Source organism: Pelmatolapia mariae, linkage group LG1, assembly GCF_036321145.2.
Source record: "Pelmatolapia mariae isolate MD_Pm_ZW linkage group LG1, Pm_UMD_F_2, whole genome shotgun sequence".
NCBI lineage: Eukaryota > Metazoa > Chordata > Actinopteri > Cichliformes > Cichlidae > Pelmatolapia > Pelmatolapia mariae.
In genome coordinates this window covers 20,774,946-20,793,113 of record NC_086227.1, presented here as the reverse complement: position 1 = coordinate 20,793,113, position 18,168 = coordinate 20,774,946, and the positions used below count along the sequence as shown (strand labels likewise).

Genomic DNA, 18,168 nt, shown 5'->3' with positions numbered 1-18,168 from the left:
GCTTCCTTGCTTGTTTATGTAAATTGTAAATGGATAAGGTAAACATATTAGGAATTTTATTTTACTGAATTATTTTGTAAGTTTGCAAGAGTTCAGTATATTACACATTTTAAACATCATAGAGGCAGTAAAAAAAAAAATAAAACAAATCTGTGAATGTGGACTTACTCAGTCACCTTAAGTGCTTGGGTCACTGGTTACTGTGTAACTGCTTTATTCTTCTGTGGCAGATTAATGGGCGTTCCAGTCTTCTTAGTGAGCAGCGAGCAGAACCGCTCAGCAGATATGCACAGGCTCAGAAAGTGTGCTGCCACTTCCAGGAGGTGTTTGGAGCAGAGAACTAGTTGGAGATATCCAAGCTTTTTACAAAGCTCATTTATCATGTGATGGTCCTTAAGCACTGTGTAGACTGCAGAGAATACAGTGGCTCCAAGTCCATGGCCAAAATGATCAATAATGCCTTAGATAAAAGGCAGAAGTCTGTCTAACGAAGGAAGTCAGTGGTTACTAATTACATGTTACCAAACAACTTCAAGCCTTTTGCACTCATCACCAGATATGTGGAACTCATCTGCTAAGCATTTCAGAATACCAGCTTTATTCAAACATTTCAAATGACATTTTAAATGTAGGAGAGTTTGTTAAATTTGAGTAAAATTTACATTGTTAATTATTATTTCCAAACAGGAACAGTATGTGATAGAACTATGATTCCCTATCTTGGTTTGTATTACAGCTGGATGTTAGGGGTATACACACTATTATTTTCTAACTTCTTGTAGCGATATCCTCTCAAATACATGATTTCTGTGGGTAGAAAATAGCTGCATTACATCAACATTCTTATATTTCTAAATGCAAGATAAAGTGGGTGAACCTGGATCCAGCACAACTACAAATTATGAGTCTCAGCCATTTGAGATTTCAGTGTAAAAGGAAATTAACACAAACAACCTTCAAATAACATTTAAAAGAGTCAAATGAAAATCAACCGACACCAAAGGAAATGTCAAAAAATAAAACATGACTATAGCTCTGAGTTTGGAGTAGATCTTTCTTTTTTTTTTTTCTGATGTGACAGGAACTCTGGCTCTATATATTAGTGTAGAAACCACATTGTGGTTGCAAGGCTGCACTAGCGTCAGGTTGTTGTGCTCGTGTTAACATCTGACTGAGTTAACAAGTCTCAGAGTGTAAGAAAAAGAAGTCTGTCTAAAGTTTGCTTTACTCACCACTTGTGTCTTTTAGGATCTTACTCCAAACAATAATTAATATAAATGGTTTCTTACTTATCTAAAATGATAAACATAATGTGAGATCATTTTCCCAAGGGGCCACACCAATACACCGAACTCAGTTCTGCTCAATTTTATTTCTTTATAAGCCTATTGGTGCGGCCCTCTATAACAGTTCCAGTTTCTCATGCGGCCCCCTGGGAAACATTAATTGCCCATCCCTGAAGAATTATTCCAAAATGAATCTAAAACTCAAACTCACCAGACAAGCTCTCCATGTGTCCACTAGATGGAGACTAAGAACCAAGAAAAATTCAAGATGCCGCAAAGAAAAAACATGTCTCCTTATGCTTAAATATCCGGGTATGAATTGTTCTTTTGTTCTGTCAGGTTCATTATTAATAGGGTTCTCTTTAAGCATCAGGTTAAAAAAAACACACTACTACAAGCCCCTGAAGCAGTCGCTATTCACTCAGTGGAGTTTTAACTCCCTTTCTGTCCCTCTTGGCTTCCCGTAGTCGTTCGCCTAAAAAAAAAAAAAAAGTTTTCGCGTGAAGCCCAACCTGCTGAATGAAAAATGTCTCATTCCAACAGGTAAGAAACTTTTGGTGAATTTTACAGCCGCAACACTGTACACACGTAGCCGTGCGTGTATGAGTGGGGTCGCCTTTATTTAACGCTGTCTTCTCAAGAAGAAACGTTTTTGCAACCTCACGTTTCGTTGCCATGACAACGTGTACCGTGGGAGACATTACCTTATTAAAAAAGTCACTTTTTTTTAAAGCTTTCTGCGCTGTTTTTATGCGAGGAGTAACTGATTTTTTATTTCACATTACTAGATACCGAATGTCTCCCTGCCGTTTCTGGGATATCACAGTTATTATTATTATTATAATTATTGTTATTGTAGATTTCAGCTAGCTATCGTTATTATCTAACTAGCACATTTGGTTACAAGCGTCAGGTGTTAGGATTGAGGCTCTGTGTTAGATTAACTGGCAGTATAATGACAGAGGTTACACACCGAGCAGGACAATAATTTAACATTCATTTTAATGACCCGGTTATTCAATACTTTAGGGTAGTCGATGTTGAATGCGTGTTTCGTGCGGTTATAGTGACTATGTTTCTTGGCTCTTAACATTGTCCTCTTATTATATACCACCAGGCATTCCCTTTTAACTGCAGCCATTTTGACATGAAATAGTCTTGTGTGCCAAAAAGTGATTACAGACGTTTCTGTGTGTTTTTTTTATGTCTAATGTCTGCTTATATTGGTAATTAGTAGTAGTAAACAGCATTTATGAATGGGTTCCATATAAAATAAAGAAATTCCATGTTTTGTAAGTATCAAGGGCTGCTTATTTCTGCTGCTCTTTTGGTCAGATCTCTCTTTAAAAAAGACTCTTTTTTTTCGTGTCAACGAGATTTTTTAGCTGGATATATAAAGCTCACTTTGCAGTTTCTATTCGGCATCATGCATGTAAATGACCTGCTGAATTCTAATCGGTCAAACAACAATTTAAATGCTAGCACTTTTTTAGCAGGTGACCTGAAACATAGACGGTACTAATAAGAAAAGCGGTGCTTTAAATGATGTGAATAATAATTTTTGTGTACTATTGTTGTCAAATTGACTTATGTGAAACAGTCTATTGAAAAGGGAGTAGTTTTAAGTGTCCTAAAACTTTATTTGGCCATAAAGAGGCCCACTGCTTCTTCTTTTTTTTTTCTTTTTTTTGAAACAGATGAATACTGTAGAAGCTGTTATGACATTAGTATTTGACAGGTGGGGCCATTTGTGTATTCCGATATGAATGTGACTTTTCTCCGGCTTCTCATCGATGTAAATTTGAGCTGTTCTTGTTTCTGCACTGGCCTACATTTTCCTACACGTCTGCCACCCTAGCTTCCCAAGGCTGAACCCAGCAAGGGCAGAGATTAGCTTTAACCAGGATTAAACCAATGAGAAAATTTGAATTTGTTGGCCCTTATCTCCTAGCAACATGTGGAGAGCCCTGAGCAAATGGCAGAATTTGATCTTTTGCTTCCTTTTGGCAAAGCGTGTTTTCTTGCCAATAGACACTTATCAAACATGACCATTGAACACAGCTGGATTTTTTTTTTTTGGGGGGGGGGGGGGCTTTAAAATGATTTGTTTATAGGAAAGCTGCATGCATTTCTTGTTTGCAGTGTGGGAGCAGCAACTTAGTTGCACCTCCATTTTATTTGTCAGTCTTGTTGTCTATCAGCTGCCAGGTACAGTGTAATTTTACTGCTCTTTAGTTAGTCTGTTGTGTGCTTTAATGGCTTAATGTTGTTGGTGTAGTGCATTTAGACCAGAAGCTTTGATTATCTCTGCATAATATTAGGATTCACTCCATAACTTAGTAGATGGGATATTCGCATTCTAAACATGCAATTTCTTGCCTCATCAGGTAATGTAATTCCACGCTTCATTAGGACTGTGAAGTTTATCATTTGTCATCAAAGCCAAGCTGTCAATAAATGATTAAGTTTCACATGAGTAAAATGTAATACTGGGGCCCGAGCAAAACGGATGGCAGTGTACATTTTAATTGCAGTTAGGAAGATTTTGTTTTTGTTTGATTTTCAGGCGATATTTAAGCAGCTGCTCGTTACAGCTAGAGGCAGTCCTGCAGAGCTTGAGTCCAACTTATTCCTACAGTTTATGCAATTAAAGAAACATGAACTTCTAAAGGCCCCAAACAATAACTGAAATGTGTAATATGTTATTGGTCTGGGCAAACAGAGAGGGCTAAGTGTTTTTCTGTATGCTTACCAACATTTTTCACTTACATGCAATCTCATCAACCTTTAGTATGCTGCAGCTAATCTATACCAACTATTTCTAATATTGACTGACTACAGTTAACAGATGACTAAATCTGTTGTTTAGTCTCTAAGATCACAAAAATCATTATGTATATCATTTCCCACAGCAAGGGGCTATTCTTGCTTTTTATGTTCAGCAGAGTCCTTGCTTCATATGATTGACACTGATGGGTTAGAAAAACTACATGTACATGATCATGGATAAATGAAAGAAGAGCTGTTTTAAGGAGAGAAAAGTAGGAAAAGGTTTTAAATGAACCCTTATGTGTCTTTTCTCTTTGCTTGTTATAGCATGCTTATATTTGGGAAACATTTGTATATTTAGTTAGTTAGTCATGTAAATAAGCTGAAATTGCTGTCTGACAGAATGATGGAGAGGTGGGACAAGTACGGGCTTGACCTGGGGCTCTAATTACTACCTCCTGAACCTGGAGATGAGACCAAATTCAATGTAAAAGGGTGTACTGATGTTTGCTCACCCGTCAGTGTGTCTGTGGTTGAAAACAGACTTGTTATTTGTGCCATCACTGCAATTCCTACCTCACTGGCTCTAGTTAATAATTATGTGTATTTTCTTGGGTCAGTGCTATAGAGATTGGAAAGAAGATCCATACATAGATTTTGGTGGTACTCCAGCACTTTCTTAATCAAGTCAAGAAAAGGAAAATAAGGAGTCTAGCCTTCAGGGAGGTTTCAAAATTTCGCATTTTGTAAGTACTGATGTAGGGGTAGCTGGAAGGAAGACGTAGCCTTAATGGAAAACATTTTAGGTACACAGGTGGCACAGGGGCACACCTATTCCCCACCACTGCAGAGTGGTTCAAATCCCAATTGTATTTCCAGCAATTTGGTCATGCAACAAACACAAGTGACCATGCTTTGCAAGCCACTAAATGACCATGTCTTTGCCACTCCATTAGCAATTCTTCAGTGTTGTCAGTGGCTGTTTCACCAAAGAGCCCAACCTCTCAGTGAATTTCCTCAATGGAGGCAATTTGTAGCTTTTGTCAGATGCATTTATGTTTTACATTTAAAAAAAATCTTGATGGGAGAGGTGGCGGTACAGTGCTTGTCTTTACTTTAATTCTCTTCTTTGCTCCTTTAAGGCCCTTAGTTTGGGTTTGTGGTGGGGTACAAGAAGAGTAGAATTGGAATTGTTTTTGACTTTAACTTTAAAAAAACAAACAGATTTAAGTAAGTCATGCATTTCAATTGAATTGTTAGAATCACAGGTATAGATATTCTAGATAGGCACACCAGGCTTAAAGCAATTCAAGACCTGTGTCTGTGACCCTTTTAAGGTCAGACCTCTCACCCTAACCTGAACATGAACTTGATATCCTATTTCCTTTGCATCAGAGATCTGGGGCCAAGGACCAGTCACCTCTGTCTGGGAGATACCTGAGGAGCTGAGACCCTCCTCCAGTCTCCTCAAGTCCTCAGTGATACACTCATCACATGCCGCTGTCTCCACAAATGAGCTATGATTGAGGTGACTGGAATTTCCAGAGGCTGTCACAATCATTTTGATTGGAAAATAGACAGGAGAAAATGGGAGAGACAGGCCTGTTATGAGAGCCCTGTCAGGGCTAAAATAATGCATCAGAGTGAAGAGGTTAAAGACACCACTTCCTTGTTAATAATTAATTGCTGTGCGTGTGGTGGATCCACTTCATCGCTCCCAGTCATCACTTGATAATTGCTTTACATTTAATTTGGCTTTAGAGACTGTTTTTCAAGCTGGGTAAATTGTGCTTAAAGTGAATATGGGCTCAGACAGAGACAAGAGTTTGGTCATAAACCATAAACCAGAAAAAAAAGGCGACAACTTAGACTGGGAGAAGTAAAGTTTTAGTAATTCTGTACTCTATTTGAACACCAGACTTTTGGAATTAAAGTCATTAGGAAACTTTTAAAAATGTCTACAGCATTAGTAGATGAAGCTTAAAAAATAAACGTAATCGTTGACACTTGCTTGAAACCAGCAGTGATAATTTCTTGCATTGGAGAATATTTATGTGTCTCTCAGCATTTCCTTATTTTTAAGCCTTCTTACCACGACACATGTAATGCCTTAGGGTTTAGAAACATGGTTGCTAAGGATTGATTGGCTGTAATGATTAGGAATGATGGCAAACTGGATCATGAAGGAAAGCTATTACTTTTCTTGACTGACTAGAAGATGAAAAATAATCTTGTTATAATGTTGGGATTTTAAGATAAAACAATATAAAAATCACTTTGCTTTTTTATTTTTTAGAAAAACCTGCTGTAATACCAATATTTGACAAATTTTACAGATTTTAGTATTTTTTAAAAATTGATTAGCCAAAGGATTACAGGTACTTGTCAGTTAAGAATGAATTTTGTTATACACATGCCGATTCAAGAAAGATTATGACTGCCTTCTCCTTCCTTCTGTAGATGACAAAAGCAGATGTTAGTGGACTAGATATGAACCTAAAGTCTGTGCGGACCAGTAGATGCACGTCGGAGAGGAATGTGCTAGATATACGGCTGAAAAATGATGCAGACATCAGGGTATGTTGATCCTCTATGCACGATACCACTGACAAAGTAAAACCTAGCCTTTGATGACGTCTGTTTTACACACTATGTGCAGCATTAGAAGACCAGACTCCACTTTGCTGCTGTATAGCCTCCTTCATTGGTTAATTTCACTGCTCACTTTTCTAAATCCAAAGCAGCCAGTGCTCAGTCTTGCGTGCACACAGATAACAATCAAGTTAATTAGACCTGAGATTGAGCGAACTGCAGCAGCAACTTAATCATTTGTAACTTGATTAAAAATACTATATTCTGCGGCTCCAGAGACTGGTGTGTTTTTTTTCTTCAGAGGGCTTCGCAACTTTGCAATTCAGGTCTTAAGTTAGGACATAATGTTTTTGAAAAACAACAGTGAAATGATCCTGAGGTCTTCAACACCTGCTCGGGGGAAATCCTCTGCTGTATATGACTGACGGTGAACAGATGGATATTACAAATGTATTAATGTTTTCTCATATTTTTGTGCCCATAGGAAATTTATACATTTGAAAATAAATTGGGTCAAGGTGCCTTTGGAGTTGTTTATGAAGCCACCCACATAGAGACACAGACAAAATGGGCCATTAAGACGTTTTGCAGACCACCGGTGAGTGTGTTTGGCATCCCTCGAGGAAGCCTGTTTTCTAATGTGTTTAAAAAGTTGCACTAATAAGGGAAGTTTATGTTTGGAGGGTAACAAATCCAGCTGTGATTTGACTTTCTGTCGCATCAGGCAGGAAGTTCGAAAGTAGAAATGGTGGATAACGAAATAAACCTTCTCAAACAAATGAATCATGCGCACATAATACATCTTGAGGCAGTCTACCGCTCGACCACGGTAAGCGTTGCTATCCTTTAAATCACAAACTCAAAATTAGCATAATTAAGTGAGTGGGTGAATGTAATGCATGTAACATATCACTGTGTCTATTACTGCATGCCGCTCTGCATAAATATTACTGATGAACACACAAATTGACTGTATAGTAAGATGCATTTATCTTCTCGTTTCTAGATGATTTATTTGGTTACTGAGCTGTGCAAAGGGGGTGATCTGAGGGAGCTGTTGCAGCGGAAAAAGTTCTTCACAGAGGACGAGACAAGGGATATAATCTGTAGTTTAGCTGATGCTGTTGTGCACCTTCATAAAAGAGGTAACGTCATTTTCTAGATTGATCTAATCTATGCTAATTATACTGTCGAAAATGTAGTTCAGCCTGTGTTTTGAATGAATTGTGCTTCAGTTAATTTATACTGGTGCTATAATGCCATTATTGTATTCAAATTGTTTTTGCCCTCAATGATGTGATATTCCTTGCCATTAGGGCTTTCAGTCACTGTAGCAAGGTGTCTTATTTTGATAAAATGGCAGTAATGCCCAGCTGCCAGGAAATAAACATTTTAATTAAACCGTTTATTTGGAAATGCTGTTTCCCCTTTGGTAAAATCTGAGGTTAGAGGTAATTTAGGACAGTTCTTGGTAATGAGGCATCATTTCATGTGGCTAATGACTAATGTAGAACAAACTAGGGAACAATACTAATTAACAGGAGTTTTTCACATGGAAAGTCCTTTTGTGGTGGTGTTCTTCGGCTTCATTTTTATTAATGATAGTAATGAGAAAGTGCTTGAATGAGCTCTCCAGAAACCTTTCTTTGTCAAATGACAAGTTGCATAACTTGGCTTAAATTTGTAGATCACATTTTTTCTGACCTTTGTCAGTACCATTGGCACATTAAGGGGCGTCCACACAGGAAGTGATTTGCTTGTCGCTAGCGGACATACCAGGCTCTGATTGTCTAGGAAACACTCTAATGCAGGGGTGGGCAATTATTGCTCCCCATGGGCCACATGAGAAACTGGGACTGTTGGGGAGGGCCACGCCAATAAGCTTCTGAAGATATAAAGTTAATATTGAGCAGAGTTTAGTTCATCTTATCGGTGCGACTGTCCAAAACAGTCCCAGTTTCTCATGTTGCCCCTTGGAAAAAGTAATTGCCCACTGCCTGCTCGAATGAATTACCCCTCATATGTCAGTCAGTGGTATGCTTCTCTCTTATTGGTAGTCTCCTCAATCGCTCGCTTTGAAGCTGCGAAAATTTTAACAAATAAGCTGCCCACTTCACCTCAGCAGTGGTCTCTGGTTCCCGCATCACTGGTAGTTGCTTGCTGTGTGGATCTGTGAACTGTATTGTTCCTTATTGTTCTTATTCCTTAATGGAATTAAATGCACCAAACCTTATATTGTGTAGTTTATAGTTCTGAATTAATTTCTTTTCATTAGTATTTCATTAAATAACTAGAAAAAAAGCAGAACTAAGTAGTGTATTTAACAACTGCTACTTCTGTTTTAATGTGTGTATAATTGTTACGTAACTGAAAAAAGAAATTGAGAGTTCAGGTGACAGAAAGCACTTTAAAGAAAAATAATTACCATACCAAAAAAACGTTAAATAGACAAAAGAAAAAAAACAAACATTTTCAGGTGTTTGTTTTGGGCACATCATTTGTTCTAACGTACCTTTCACACACCATCAGCACTGTTGCATTGTATAATTGGTTGCTTCAAATAGTGCACTGAATAGGACTGCCCAGGGCAAATTGTATTTTTCCTCTTGCCTTGCCTCTCTGTGCTAAGTTAACAAGGCCCTTCAGCCTGGTCTGCTGTAAGCAGGAAAAACATAACTGTGTTAGCATGTATGGAACATGTAATTTATTCTAGTGACTGACCATAAAATTATACCTTGATGAAAGGCTACATATGTATTTTTCTCTTGTTCGCTTCTTCAATTCTTGGCTTATAATTCAACACAAGAAGTCAAAATATTAACATAAAGGTTTTGTCATGTTCCACTGGCCCAGCCCATGAATCTGCTTAGTTAAGTTAGTATTTATAACCCCCTTTGGGGACATTTGCCCCATGCTTTACTAGCATTAACTACTTAGAAAAAGCAGGTAACCTCCAAAATGCAGTCACCTTTTTGTTTCTGCCTTTTGCACAGGTAATATTACAATAATTATGTTGGGATTGATGTTTTATCTATGACTCATGAAAAGTTAAATAGTTATCACTGGTCTCATCATTAAGCAACCACTGGTCTACTTCTAATTTAAAAAAAAATGATTGAGATATTTATTGCAGCACCTAATCCTGTAAATATAATCCTGTAAATATATATAAAAATATTTGAAGCTTTTATGTCTGTGTAAAATTTCCTGTTTCTTCACATCCTACAGATATTGTGCACAGGGACTTGAAACTTGAGAACATTCTTGTGAAAAATTCTCCTGATGAGGATGGTGGCAAAATCGATGTCAAGGTAAAATGTTGAACCAAACTGAGAGCTTTCCATCAATGCATCTTATCCATTCTCTGCCAGACTGAGAAAAAGCCTCAAATAGGCGCCTTCTCCTCGCCCACTGTCTCCTCTATAGTTAGTAAAGGCTTTAAATACTATCTCATTATGATAGTCTCCCTCTGGTCTTCCTTTATAGTCCACCTTTACTAATGGAGTCTAAACTGCGTCTTTAAACAGATTACATGCTGAGCACAGCATGTTGCTTGCATTGATGGCGAGCCAGACAAAGCAGATACCTGGTGTATGAGTTAAAACAAGGCCAGGATTGTCTTTGTCTTTGGCTGCACATACACTAACACACACTTATAGTACATGTTGTTAGAAAGTTTTGTCATGGCAGAGCATAAATTGTTTTTCAGAGTAGTTTCTTTTTTTAAAACTTTGCAATTATTGCGATTTTTTTTCCTCTAGAAAAATTCTGTATAGTGTCGGCCTGTATTGATGTTACTTGCCTAGCTCCTTACTGAAGCACCTTTAACAAAGAATCTAATATGGATTTTGTCAGCATGACTGAATCATGTTTATTTGTGACACCTTTTTCTTAAGTGCTATTCTCCACCTAGGTGGCAGACTTTGGATTATCGGTGAAGACAGGTGGTGTCGGGATCGAAAACATAATGACACACGCCTGTGGGACCCTTATCTATATGGGTAAGATATTTGGATCTCCTGCAGCATGCTAGTTGACCAACAGGATGACAGTGCGGATGAACAGAGTAGCAGAAATCACTCCTGTTTTTGATTCTACCACTGAGGGTGCCAAAGTATTTTTATGACATTTTTAAGTTTAAATGCAGACTGCAAAATTCATAAATGGACTGTAAAATGCTGTTTTTGTGTTTATATAAAAAGTATATTGTTAAATGTTATGACTAAATATGCTATTATATACTTATATATACAATGCAGTGTAAAAGCTATAAGTCCTTATGAAAAAAACAGTAAAGTGGTAATGCTTTCAAAAGTAATATTTATCTTTTTACTTAACGGGGTAGAAACTGTGGTATCTCTATGCCTTTAAAAAGTACAGATTCTTCTACAGGCAGATTTTCACTTTAACTGTTTGTAAAAGTTGGATTAAAGTTATTGCCAGTCTTTCAGTGCATTTATGCTTCCTCAGCTGCCACTTTCTCTTTGGTAATCCTTAACCTACTCTGTGATACTAAGATCAGCGTTTTCTGGGATTGTGCCCCTTTATTCCTTTTATTATCAAAGATATTAGGAGGATTTTTATCTTTAGAACTTTGGTTGCACGTTTGAGGTACTCAGTCTGGGACAAATTAAATTTATTCTTGATGATGTGTAATGCCAGGACTTCTCAGGTCCTTGTTAACACTCAGATGACTAAACCGCCTCATGTTGGAGCCAAATATTTCAGGTTATGACTTGTCCCAAAGCACTTGCTCTTCCATTTCTGCACTCCACATCTCGTGTTTTTCTGCATACGTGAGTTAACTTGGCTTTGTCTTTACATCAGAGGATTGGCTATTTGGCTGGAAGTCTTCCATGACGGCAATGCTGGAAAATCCTCAGATTGTAATGTTAACTTAATGCATCAATTGTTTGCTGCACTCTATTTCCTTGGCTTGCCTCTTTGTTTTGAACCGTAACCGTTTCTGTGTGGTTCTACAGATGATCTTGGACTACACGTCCAGAAAAACCTGTTTGCCACGAAATGTTGGTCTGTGAGAGACCAAGCATTGCAGGCTGACCACCTTCTGTCTTCCTGCTGTGCTCATTTTGTTTCACGGTTAAAGATTTTTAGCTTGAACTGTCACTGTTTCAGAATCCTTACCTTTTTATTATGTCAGGGTATCACCCACTTTAATCCTTCCTACACAGCTGTTTCTGTTACAGTTAATGGTTTTGGTTTAGCCACGTTAATGATTTGATTCATTAGCACCTGTTTGGTATAATTGTTCAATTATGTGCTGGGCTATATGCCTGCAAATTCCTTCTGTTATTTTGTTACTTTCTCAGCATATAAATATGTCACTGGAGTGTTTCATGGTTGCACAAGGGATGTTTTGTAGATCCAGCATATAATTTAAAATACATTACAAAAGATATATATCATTATATATTAAAAATATATAATAATATATTCAAAAGATGAGCCTCCTCCACTTTTATTTATTCATCTCTAACTTTTATGGCTCATTACTACCTCTAACTGTGGTTTTGCACTTTCACCTTGTGTGTCACTCAGCTTGCATGTGTATGTGTCCTTGCAAATATGGTGACAAAACATAACACACACATTATTATAGTGTTAACTTATTGAAATGGGGCTTAGCAGCGCTGCTGGTGCTAAAAAACATCATTTAACAAAGTGTTTTTCCCCCACAAATTTCTGTAGCTCATGCAGACCAAGTCATACATTTGTGCATTTGTGTTGTTTCCAGCCCCTGAAATGATGAGCGGTCGAGGTTATACCCAGTGGTGCGACGTGTGGAGCATAGGAGTCGTTATGTATATGTTGTAAGTAGGCGCACACATACTATTTTTATACATGTAAACGCAATTCATGAGTGCACATGTCTGAGGTATGTGTCCCTGTAGACTGTGTGGAGAACCTCCATTTGTCTCCAAAACAAGGAAAAACCTACTTAAAAAGATAATGAACACTGGAGTCAAATTTTCTCAACCCATCTGGGCCTCAGTCAGTGATGCAGGTAACACTTCATGATCTTAATCACATTCTTATGGTAATATAAAGTAGCAGTGCAAATGCTTCATATGTGCAGTTTTACTGGGCAGGTTGGTATTACGAACACTCACTGATCGTCTTGAGTCTGTCTCAACAGCTAAAAATCTTTTGACTTGCCTACTGAAGGTGGACCCCGCATACCGAATGTCTGCTAATCAGCTACTAGAGAACCCCTGGATTACAGTAAGGCACTTTCAGCATTCATGAACTTCAGATAAGTCGCATGAAGAGCTCTTATAGTGCGCTTTGTCCAACAGGGTGACTCTACTATGCCTGTTGTACCACCCAATGTGCTGGAGATGATGCGTCAGTACCTGGAGCAGGAGGAAAGTAATAATGAAGATTAAATTAAATCTCCCAAGTCATCTCTTGATCATTTTGATTTTGATTTGATCACTTTATTAGTACTGTTGCTATGATTTGATAAGCTGTAGTTTAATATGCTGATTACTATATTTGAGTTCTCCTGATATGTAACTGAGCAGACACGCAGGCCACAGTACAAATGGACCTGAAAAAGTTGCCAAATAAGGCCAAGGCAGTGATATTGACTTAGTAATGTAATAATTAAATGTGAGGCATTTGTTTTCATTTAGCATAGAGTATAAAGAAACAGATGATCAGAGACAGTGATAAACCAAAGGCATGTGAATCTACCTAATGTAGATGTTGCTAAAAAATTTCCAAAACAGGAAATAAGACTTCAGAAGTTTCACCCTTCATCACTTCTGAGGCAAACCTGGACTCAGTCCCGGTCCACCCGGCATTTTCAGCAGAAACTAACAGCAACTGCATGAGACACAGCAGCTCTGACATATCCTCCACATCCACCAAACTGGTAATGTGTTTCTCTTTAGCACAGCTCTCCCAATATTTTCACATTACTTGCCTATGTGTGTGTTTTAGGACCCCAAATGTGTGTTTCTTAAGGTCTCTTATTATCTACTTAAGTGCTATATGTGATTAATGTAGGTTTTGTATCACTCACTATTAAACACCCCACTTTCCCCTTTTGGTAATTATTGGGTTTTATCTTGAGTCATCACTGTAGGTTTATGATCAGCACAACAGAGTTACAGAGTTGTTAGATTTCATCTGTATTATATCATAATGGCTGGTGTGATGTGTTTGTCACATGCTTGCTTTACTCTGATTCCCCACCCAAAAAAAATTCCCTGGTTCCTTAAAAGCTCCATGTTTTCTTTTAAATATAAAAACATTTTAGAAGCACTCATACACAGTTTTAAAAGTTACTGTAATGTTGTCAGTGTCTTGATTTCTTTTTATTCCTGTTAGCAATTAATACTGCTAATAATTCACTTAAACTGAGTCTCAGTGTGTGTGTGTGTGTGTCAAAGGTTTAAAATGAAACAAGACAAACCTGATTTTTCCTTTAAACTACCTCTTTATAGGCCACTCTTTGTGTGTTATGTATGGTCATGAAGTCCATGTTTCGTGTTTTCCCTGTGGTTATCATAGGACGGTGGAAAAAAGACTAAAGAAAGCAATGGCAGTTTTCAGCAGGACAAGCAAGTAAACAGCTCTGACACCCCAGCACAGCCGGTAACCACACAGGTCTGTTGAACCTCCTACATCCTATCTTTTTTGGTTAATTTAAAGTTTTCTTTAGTGTGTATTTTCAGCAGCATACATGTCTGATCTAAAATGTCAGTTTACAAATGTCTACTGATTTACCGTTTGGATTTAAAAAAATTGTTTTCTTTATAGCTGCATTTGTGTATATTGGCTTTCATGTTTAACTACCACTAGATGGTGCCAGATTCACCTCTTAAAGATGTTAGAAGATGTTAATAAAGGTGTAGCCATGCAGCTGTTTTTTTTTATATGGATGTCATAGTTAATTCTGTTATGTAAGATTAATATGAGTCTTATGCCTGCAGTCTCATGCTCTTGTTAAACTCTCCACACAGCCGAGTGCAAAGCAGCGCAGGCCTACAGACAAGAAGGACCTCAGTTCAGGACAGAAACAATCCCCCAAACCCAAGTAAGGCAGACGACCAGAGACTTTCTACCCCCAGTAAAGTACAACTGGTCCCTGCAAACCACCAGCTAGCTCCAAGACTGATAACCATTTAGAATAAAACTAAAAAATGAGCCATATCCCATTATAAAACATGAAGAGAGAGAGAAAAACAAAAACAAACCTGACCTTTTGTGGCTGTATTGGACATACATTTATTGTTTTGTTTTTCATTCTGTTATTTAATTGAGATCTCTTATTTAGCAGTAATGTGAATGTAAATACTACGAATGGTGCAGCCTTTTTGTGATGGCCAGACGCTAAGCAGCAAACATAGTGTCACATAACTGTGAAAATAGTACAAAGAGGCCCAAAACCACTGCAGCTGATTCAGCTTCAGTTTCAGCTTCAGGACTGCCGTGTGCCAAAAGAAAGAGACTCCGTCTGAGATAATCTCCCACATGGGGAGAAACTCCTGGAGAAATTATTTGTATTAAATAGCCAATTGTTTTAGAACATCAAACAGCTAACATAAAGACTCATGCATTTCTATAGTTGCTGCCAAACGTGGAGGCTGAATGAGTCTGATGTGTAACACTGATACTTTTAGCTTACAGCAACAACAAGGTTAAGTAAGATTTTGATGTTTTATCTTGACATCTCTCTCTTCCCTAAGTCTTCACTTTAGCTGCTGTAAACTGTTTAGGTATATATTTTTGTCTTTTTTTTTTTTTAAATTTGTCACTTTTCTTTTAGGTTATTTGCTTTATAAATAACTGCTAAATAGGAGAGAAAATACTCGTGCAGATTACTGGATATTATTTAAAAAAACAACAACAGCAACAAAAAAAAGAGTGAGCAATAGGGATTTTCTTTCTTTCTGTTCTGACCTCTCAATTCCAAAACGTCCGATATGCAGTGACTGCACCCTCTCAGTGTCAAAACAGAAAAACTGTCACACAGGCTGGTTACGCTCCATCTGAATGCAGAGGATTGGGACTGGGGGCAGCCACGGGTCTAATCTCGTTTGGAGGCCATTGAAAGCAGTAGGAGCTACTTTGAGGGCACTGCCATTCAAGCACAGGTTTTTCCGCTGCAGAGAGAATAATCCCCAGCATAGATACAACATTAAAGTATCCAAGCATAACACACAGAGGGTGAATTTCAAATCCACCCATTTGCATCTTGAAGTGAATGAGTGCCAACAATGGGGCCCTGTTTTCATGCACAGGCTCTGTGTTTTAGTGTGTATGTGTAAATGTAGTTTGCACTTTTTCTTGAATGAGTGGACTTTTTTTTTTTTTAAATCAAATTTTATCCAGGCAGACATTCTACAGTAATCTCAGGTGATGTTCCCTAACATAGTGAGTAGATATGCAAATGAGATGTGAATTATGTTTGATTAAAGCTGCTTGCCAAAAGGACTGCGTGATTCCTGAAAACATGATTTTGGTTTACTCACTGCTTTGAACAGCAGATGGTAGCTGGTAGTGAGTTGTTGAATTGATTCTGAAATAATTCCCTGAAGTTAATCTGACACAGGGTGTCGTCCCTGAAGCTACCTAGTTTTGTGCATGAAGCTCTGTAATTAGAATTGATTGCTTGAGCCACTGCCCATTAAAACTGTGACACCCATGTGATGTGGCACTAATTAATATGTTGTATGCTTATATCTGCGTGGTCCATAGAGGAAAAATAAATAAAATGTTGAGACATACTTCCTCTTGGGTTCTGCCTTACGATAAGTTGAGAAAAAGAGAGACAGCAGTGGGGTGTAGATATTTGACGTACAGCAAGATATAGGAGTGCTTATATGTGTCTCCGGTTGGGACAAATTCTAACAGAGTGAAACTCATGAAGGACGCATGGAAGAGTCATAACTATGTTGCTAAAGTCAGATGTTGTTAAAACACTGTCATGGTGTTTCAAGCAAACAGCAGCCTCCAGTTTCACTCCTTTTGCCAAAACAACAGAGCACAGAGGTGGGAGAGGAGGGGACAGAATGAGAGGCTGTATGGTGGATAGGTTAGGGGCGTGAATTTGGGACAAAGCATGGAAGCAAAGGAAATTAGAAAATTCGTCGGGATGGAACGAGGGATGCGCCCCATGCCCCCCCCCCCCCCCCCATTCCCTCCAATCCTCCCCCACCCCTTTTTCCTCCAGCAGTGCTCCCGACAGATGGAAGTAAGGGTGGGTGGGTTGATGGGCTGGAGGGATTAAAACTCTGAAGCCCCATTTTTTGGGGGGGAAACAGTGTCACTCCTGCAAAGGTGGGGTGCATAAGAGGCACTTGTGGCGAGTAGTTGTGTGACGTGTGAAGTGGATGCATGCTGGCTAATGTCAAAAAAGGCAAGGATTCTTCAAACACCCCTCCCCACCCCCTTCTTCATCCACCTTTCTCCATTGAGGAGTGTAGAGGGAGTTGCTCCGGGAGAGGAGGGGAGGGTTCATTTCAATAACCTTAATAGAGCTCCCTTTAATTAATCAGCTCATCTGCAGAAGCCCGATACCTGCTGCTGACCCCCCCACTCCCCAACACACACACACACACACCCTTCCATCCTCACCCCAACCCAACATCCTCACAATGCTGCTATGACATTGTGGTAATGAGGGAACACAGCTACAATGTCATGGAAATGTTGCAGAGACGTTATCTGCGGGAGCTCATCACACATGCCGATGTTCTCGATCCCCTTCAGTGTTTGCGATGTGTGCGGAGATGCGGCTGTATTGCACTGCAGCGTACCTCCCCTCGTAAAATAACAGATACATATGGCCCGGATGGCGGGAGGATGCCATGATGCCTCTATTTCCACAGAAGAAGAGGGGAGGGGAAGTGCCGGCGTCAAGTAAACATTTGAAACAGATGGCAATTTCAAAGCATGCCTCATCAATCTTTGTTGACACTACCTCCTTTTTAAAACTACTCTTATTTGGGATATTTGCAATTATAATGCATACTGTAAGCTCATTTGAATATCAAATTAATTACTGAACACACTGGAGTAAATACCTCTTTTATAAGTCCTTGTTAAAAGTGAAAAGTTCTTCACTACGGTTGGATGGTGTGTTAATTTACAGTGATATCTAATCCCAAGTTACTTCACATAAAAGGCATTACTATACATATTTTAATGGGGAGGTGGTTGTTTTCCAAGCAATTTTCTGCTAGAGTACATTTTTAATTTATTCATATTTAATTTATTGGTCTCTGCATAACCGCTCAGTAAAACTAATCAACGCCATGTATGGCCCTCTTAAAGCCACATCTCTCTTTGGCAGGCAGACAGGCAAGCCTCTGCATTTGGATAAGCTCCCTTCTCTTGTGCACAGAGCTCGGTGAAATGCCCCGCATTCAGTCAAGCAGGCGGATGCCACCTCCAAGGAGACTCTTGGGTTCTCACAAACAACCTTTTAATCAGAAGGAAAAAAAGAGTGGAAAATGAAATATGTGCCCAGCCTTGAATGATCCAAAAC

The 18,168-nt window shown here is 38.6% G+C and overlaps 1 protein-coding gene across 1 annotated transcript; it reads left to right on the top strand.

Annotated features, from left to right (window-relative positions):
- Positions 1-1,787: 1,787 nt before the first annotated feature.
- stk33 (serine/threonine kinase 33) lies at positions 1,788-16,373 on the top strand. Its single transcript, XM_063495181.1, has 15 exons — positions 1,788-1,829; positions 5,451-5,583; positions 6,516-6,632; positions 7,132-7,245; positions 7,372-7,476; positions 7,654-7,792; positions 9,876-9,958; positions 10,561-10,648; positions 12,403-12,478; positions 12,560-12,672; positions 12,805-12,890; positions 12,965-13,037; positions 13,400-13,545; positions 14,187-14,282; positions 14,639-16,373. Exons 2-15 carry the CDS (start codon positions 5,575-5,577, stop codon positions 14,714-14,716), a joined length of 1,323 nt encoding a protein of 440 aa, XP_063351251.1. The 5' UTR covers positions 1,788-1,829; positions 5,451-5,574; the 3' UTR covers positions 14,717-16,373.
- The last annotated feature ends 1,795 nt before the right edge of the window (positions 16,374-18,168 follow it).